At 34.9% G+C, this 7,392-nt stretch overlaps 1 protein-coding gene across 1 annotated transcript in view; it reads right to left on the reverse strand.

The window, feature by feature from the left end:
• Window positions 1-7,392, reverse strand: part of LOC108576664 (calcium-activated potassium channel slowpoke-like) — a gene marked incomplete at its 5' end in the record, with an annotated part of 179,922 nt that overhangs the window by 17,752 nt on the left and 154,778 nt on the right. The window contains one exon of the mRNA XM_017939704.1: window positions 5,440-5,499. Coding sequence (XP_017795193.1) covers window positions 5,440-5,499 — 60 coding nt within the window. The remainder of the gene's footprint in view (window positions 1-5,439; window positions 5,500-7,392) is intronic.

Here is a 7,392-nt window from a genome sequence, read left to right on the forward strand (position 1 = left end):
TGAAACTATTAACGAAAAATAAACACGAAAATAAACTGTCTGTCGCGTCCATGTCATAAACTAACCTTCGAGAATCTTTAATTACGGTGTTCCGTATCGGACGGAACACATTGTTCTAACTGAATATATTAGTCATTATATAAATAATTTTGACGATTGGAATCGATTAGTACCCTTTGCAATGTTTTCTTATAATACATCCGTACACGAAGCTATTAATTTTACACCATTTGAATTAGTGTTTGGCAGCCTTGCACGATGTCCAAGTTCTTTTCCGATAGAAGAAAATTTACCTACGTACAATTCATACCTTCACGACCTAATAACGCGTCTTTCCGAAATGCAAATGATCGCAGGACAAAATTTAGTTCAGGCAAAAGAAAAATCAAAAATCCGTTACGATAAAAAGGCACGTCAATTTGGAGGTGGAATAAGGGATATAGCACGCGTACTCGTTGAACCTAGAAAGGGAAAATTCGGTAAGCGTTATCATAGACCACACAGAATTGTCGGAAATATGGATAGGAATAATATTGTATTGGAAGGAAATAACGGGAAATTATTTACCAAACGCGCAGATAAATTGGAACTGGTACATCTGGCCTAACTACTGGTAAAGAGGAGAAAATGGGAATTCGGCTTGTTTGGATACTACTGCTACTATTATCGATCACAAGTTCAAATAGTTTTGATTGGCGCATAGCATTAGTTGTAGACACTAATAAACTAGAGAATGAGTTCCGCAAGAATATCTAAATTTCGACGATATCGTGTATTATACAGTGTAATGTATTCGATTTCCAGTTAAGCTTGAATGTAGCGCTATTCTAAGAACACATTATCTGAAAGAAAAAATTAAGGGAGCCTTAGAAATACAAACGGAAGTAAAAAATTTGGTTGTAGACCATGGTAACGACGGAACAATTTTGGACAATCTTCCAAAGACAATAGTACGCCGTAATGTTTCGTTTGGTTTCATCAACAGTTAGTCGAATGTTATTCGGAACCCTAAGTACGGATGACGCTGAATACTTTAATTCAGAAATAGATAAATTATACGCCGATCAGAAGGAAATTACACAACTCGCCAGGAATCAAACGCACATAGTTATGAGTGATCTTAATAACATACATAAAGTAATCAAAGAAATTTCGCGTAACATTAAAATTAATAGAGATAAAATTAACGAAATGGTACACATTTTGAATGAAGATCATTTATTAAATTATACTATGATGTTAAGTCAATATGCAAATTCAGTTGAAAATTCGCTAAATCATTATATCACAGCTGCACAAAATTTCGTATCAGTAATCACCGTAGCACAGGACGGAAGACTACACCTATCACTACTCAGTAGTTAGAAAATAAAGGCCATAATAAGCGAAATTCATAGCTCGGTAGCACATTATGAAATACCAATACCAAGGAATTACCAAAGGATCGAAGAATTTATGAAAATAGCTTATGCAACCTTGGGACATCATACTGTGAAAATTATCATCACCATACATATCCCACTAGTTGACCGTACAGAATATCATTTATATCGACTTCATGCATTGCCAATACCACAACGTGTAAATGTAGGTTCTAATATTTCGGCTTTTATATCTCCTCGATATCCATATTTAGGACTAAGTAACGATCATAGTATTTATTTTGAAACAACCGAAGCCTTTTTAAGTTCTTGTAAGGAAACCTATTACCAATTTAGAAATATCTTTGTACGAAGCATCGGTATCGGAATCGTGCGAAATATCTCTACTAATAAGGCCAAACAAATTGTCACTTCAATTTTGTAATATTAAGCTTAAATTATCTCACGAATCTTACTGGATTAGATTAAAAACTATTAGAGCATGGTTATACTCAATTAAATAACCCGAAACGCTACATATCTTATGTGAAGATAAAGAAGATACACTACTTACAATCCACGGAACGGGAATGTTGGATATCGAACCGACCTGTCTAGCAAAAACACGCTCTACAATATTGATGGGAACTAAAACATTTACCACTATGAAGCAGTTTTATTATAATCCAAATCTTCTTCTTGATATTAATGAAATCTCTCCGAAAATTTTACAATATCATCACATTGAAACAATTCAAAATATGGACTCGCAACCAACGAAACAATATTCAGCGATCGACAACCGAGAAGTCTCGCGTACGCATTTGTTCGATCGCGCGCGGATGAGCCTCTGTTCTCCGCCCCTGAGCGCGGGCTCTACGGGCGCTGTGATTGGCCAGTGTTTTTCGTTAATAATTCAAAAACGAAGCTTCAAACAACATTTTGGAAAAGGAAAGAGTTGTTCAGAATCACCCCAGCAACCCCCCATTTCCGGATGTTCGAAGAATTACGGGCCACCCTGTATAACTACAATGTTGGCGAATCGTCGGAATTTAATTACCATTGAACACAATTCTAACCGAGAAGCCTCCAGTAACATTTCTTGTACTTATACAAGTAATTCATAAGCGTACACATAACATTGCTCACAACAAAATGCACGTACAATCCGTTGTTGCAACGTATTATACAGTTGGTCTGAAAATGCTAAAAGTATGCACGCTTTAGCAATTTGACAATTGGAATATTAAATCGACGTAAATGAACCTGAATCCAAGGATTTCTTATAACGGAAAAATCATTATTTTACCCTTTTTTAAATATTGAATGGCCTTGTTATAGGTTGTTGAAATCGTAAAACACGCTATTGCATTAAATGTAAGTATAAAAGAACATAACCCGCTTTTTAAAAAAGACAAAAGTGATTTTAAGATCTTCGATGTGCCGTCACCTATAAAAATACTTACAGGGTGAGTCACGTAACTTGTCTACCTCAAACAACTTCTAAAGTATGTGGTCTACAAAAAAGTGTTTTATATACAAATTGTACGGTATTAAAGATAACATATGAAACTGAAACGGTTTTTTTAGATAACCTATTTGCTTACATGATATCAAGGTGACCTTGAACTTTTTAAATGCCTACCTTTTGTATCAAAATTTGAAAGAACAATGAATGTTTTATAAGAAAATATTAAGCTTTATTTATCTTAAATCTAATAATTTGCAAAAACGATGATCATGGTCTCGCTACTCACCTTACAATTAGCTATAGTAGGTGCTCAAAGTGATGCCCATTAACTCCTATACACCTGTGCAATCTGTTAATTAAGGATAGAAATTGTCCACTTTTTTGAAATTCAAATAATTTATAATTTCATATAAATTATTATTTTATTCTTTTATATTTTATAATTTTCGTACAGAAACTTCACTGCTCCCTTAAATTTTGATACCAAATGGTACGTATTCCATTTAAAAAATTCAAGGTTAACTTGATATCACGTAAACAAGCACGTCATTTTAAAAAATCGTTTCAGCATCATATGTTCCCTTCGATATCGTACAATTTCTATATAAAACACTTTTTTGTAGAACACATCTTAGAAGTTATTCGGGGTGAACGAGTTATATGAGTTCACAGATTCACTACTCAGCGTTTTTCCCGTGAATGGTAAGAATTAGGAGAAAATGAAAGAGGAAAGAGTTTTGCAGTTTTCCACGGCCAACATAATAGCTCATATCAATTTTTTATATTTGCTACATTTTTCGAGAAACGATGGTGACCATTAATTTTTTAAATGGAATGCTGCATATTCTTTTGCCATATCGAAGCGTGTATCGAGACGAATTCATCCATGTGCTATATAATATTAAAGGTCACCTTCGTTTCTCGAAAAATATGGCAAATATAAAGAATTGATATACGCTACTATGTTGGTCATAGAAAACTGCAAAACTTTTTCCTTTTTAATTCTTTTCTAGTACCTATCGTTTACGAGAGAAAGGCTGGCTAGTAAATCCGCGCACACCCTCTATAGTTCCATTGATACTGTATAATTTTTATAAATAAAGTTCTTTTCTATTTCCAAAAATAGTGAAGATACATTCAATCGACAATGTTATTACCTTATTCTGTATAAAATTTCACTTCACGTCCGATACATAATTAGGAAAGGCAATAGTTTCTGAAAATCAAAACGGTAATTCGAGCAATAGTCCTGTATGTACATATTTGTATGCTTTTCTAAATCGAGTACAGTCGGTTTGCTTTACAGAGTAAAGTTTGCTAAAATTTTTACAACTTCGTGACAACTATGGCTTCATAACACTGCATGCAAAAAAAGCACAATGACAGCAAAATCAGCTTGGTTATAACTTGATAGTTTCTATAGCTCGGTAATATGTTTCTTTTAAATATAATTCGATACATTAATCTACGAAAATTTCAGATCCTTTCGTTTCTAATCTGACATACAAATTAAACAAACATCTTGGATTATTCGCATAGTTTTTACTATTGATTTAAAAATGCTAAAACTTGCTTTCATATTTACTTCACTTATACATATGTATCTATTTAGCTGTTACTTTTCTAATAGGCTAGCAATTGTTTTATGCGCTTATAAATATTAATGTTACACTGTTATACTAATCAATACATAATTTTCTTCATAAAAATAACTAAAAACAAGCAACCGAAAAAACAAAAAAAATGGAAAGAATTTATGCATTATAATATTAAAAATAATTTAGCTAAGATTATTGTGATCTAACGCATATTTTCTTGGCAAAAACGGAAATATAGAAGACAACTGCTACACTACGCTAAAAACAATTTGTCTGATTTGCTAAAGGATCTAGATTCGATTGTAAATTTATTTGTTACGTACACCGATTGTATACAGGGTGGTCCACCTAAATGTAGCCACCTAAATATCTCCTTTATTTGTGATGACATAACAAATATTTTTATTGCAAATGGTATCACCAGGCGAATGCTTTGCAAATGTTATTTTTTCCTGAGTTTTCAAGGTCATCGATATTTTTTTTCCTGTAAATGTATTTTTTTTTCTTGCATATTTACAAGAAAAAAAAAATATCGATGACCTTGAAAACTCGGGGCAAAAATGACCTTGAGAAAAAAATAACATTTGCAAAGCATTCACCTTGTGATACCATTTACATTGCATTAAAAATATTTGTTATGTCATCACAGATAAAGGAGATATTACCACCCTGTATAGGACCATCTTGTATAAGGGAAGTAATAAAAAAGAAACAAAATGTTAAGTATGTTAGAACTATAAACAACATTCATATTATAATACAGTCGAACAGCATTAAAACAGAAACTAACAGATAGTATATTTCCAATATTATATTAATACTTCTAATATACTATCTATGTATCGATATACATATAATCGCATAAGCAATCAACAAGATACTGTGGAACATCGATATTCGCATGCAGTTTGCAAGCAATTTGTTTCTATTGCAAATTTATGCAAGGAAACAGATACTATAAAATACGGAACCGCGACTTAACGTGACAGTGTTAACAAAAGAAGCGTACATGAGTTTTTTGACTTCGTAGGCGAGATGGTAGCCAGGGTATGTGGACTCCTCTTGCGATCTGGAATCAGAAGGTATTTGTAACGTTGGATTCGTCACAGAAGTCCTTTCCTCGATTTACGAATTGTATAAAAATGAATGGAATGTTTTATTTCGAAATGGTAACAACATTAATGCTTTTCGAATCGCTGTTAAAATAAAATAAAGCACCGAAGAAAGTAGGATGTCGCTGTTTCATAATACGCAATTTCTCTACTAAGAATTACAAAGACATAAATTGATCTGACGCCTGATCCGCGTTAAATCCTGTAAACATTGCTATGATTAACTTTTTTTTAAGTTAGACATTGCTTGCTTGAGAATCTGGAGGAGTAAAAATGTTGGTATTGTGAAGTGAAGTAAAATGGAACTACATGTCACTTTAAAGCTTGCAGACTTTTCAAATTTCAAATACTTCGTTATTATTAAATATACTTTACTCAAAATTACATGTCTTTCAATTAGCAATGTTTTTTCACAAATCGGTAAATATAAAAAATGTATACAGGGTTCTCTATAAGAGGTATTTACAAAGGACATTTGCTTCCTTTTCATTAACGTAGCAGATGGCAATCCATAAATTACATTTTTAGGAAATTTATCTATCGATACGAATTAACAAATGTAACAAAAGGATAGAAAATAACAATTTATTCGTCACACTTTAAGAAGAAATGGGCATAGCAAGAAATTTCAACATCTAAAAACACTGTTCAACGTCTAGAACACGGGAACAAGTAAGTACATATGAGCCTGATTGAAACACTCTGCCTCGTATCCTATAATTTGCTTTTATTTTATTGATAAAAGCAAATTTCGCTCGAAACAGAAGCTATTTGTGTCGTCAAGAAGGGACAAATTGTATATAGGGTGTACCTAAAAACTGGGCCGAGTTATAACTCGCTTGTTATTGAAGATAGAAAAAAATTGTAGAAGGACAACTGAACAATGTGATGAAAAGTGTAAAAAAACGTGTAAGAAAATGTTTAGAATGCAATGGTGAAACATTTGAACATTTACCGTAGATGCTGGGAAGAAAGATAAATATTTTGAAAAGTATTGAGTTTTTCACGAGCTCATCGATTTACATTTCCATAAACTAGTGCCCATCAACATGCTGACAGGTGCCGAGCTAGTTACATCGTGCCTCAGCATTGAACATACAATATCAAAGTTTTACGTCCAGCACCTAGAGCGGGACCCTTTATCCAGACGACTCGGATGCGCCACCCATTGAGATACGCCCACTGAACACGCGACCACCGCCCCTATAAGGATGGACTATCTGTGTTAGAGGGAGTTACGAAGACCCTCGCCACGTTACAGGATTGAACAGAGTGACTTTCCATACTCTACCAGATGTCTATGTAGACTAGTATAGGAGTTGATGGGACGCAGTTTGCCAGCCGGGAGAGGCGTGGGATTTCAGTCTCCCACTCCCTGACTCGAGAAAGGCGGCTCCGCGGAGGGGTATAAAGGGGGAGGAACTCCCTCTCCGCGAAAATGCGAGGACCGCGAGGAGATTAGGGGCGGGGCACCTGGTCCCCTGCGATAGCGGTCCCGGGAAGTGGGCGGTGCCAGGCGTGGTCTCTGGCACTACCGGCCTACGAACGGAGATAAATCGAGAGGAGGTACAGTTACACGGGGCATAAACCAATAGTGCAAGGAGTGCCACGGAGGATATTTGTCAGAGTGGTGATTTTTAGTGAGTAAGAATACACTACCCCCTCTTTTCCCTCGAGGGGTAGGGGTGTCTTTCGAAGATTTTTCACAACGTTAAATACAAAAAGAGCTTATCTGCCGGCCACTTGGAAAAATGGTTACCTAACCAGCAGTTGGCTTCGAACCACTATCCCCGCGAATTTAATACCAATTTTATCAGCTCCCGGGGGTGCAGCCAGAGAAACATCCACCC

This window comes from Habropoda laboriosa, unplaced genomic scaffold (assembly GCF_001263275.1).
Source record: "Habropoda laboriosa isolate 0110345459 unplaced genomic scaffold, ASM126327v1 scaffold472, whole genome shotgun sequence".
In the NCBI taxonomy this organism is placed as follows: Eukaryota; Metazoa; Arthropoda; class Insecta; order Hymenoptera; family Apidae; genus Habropoda; species Habropoda laboriosa.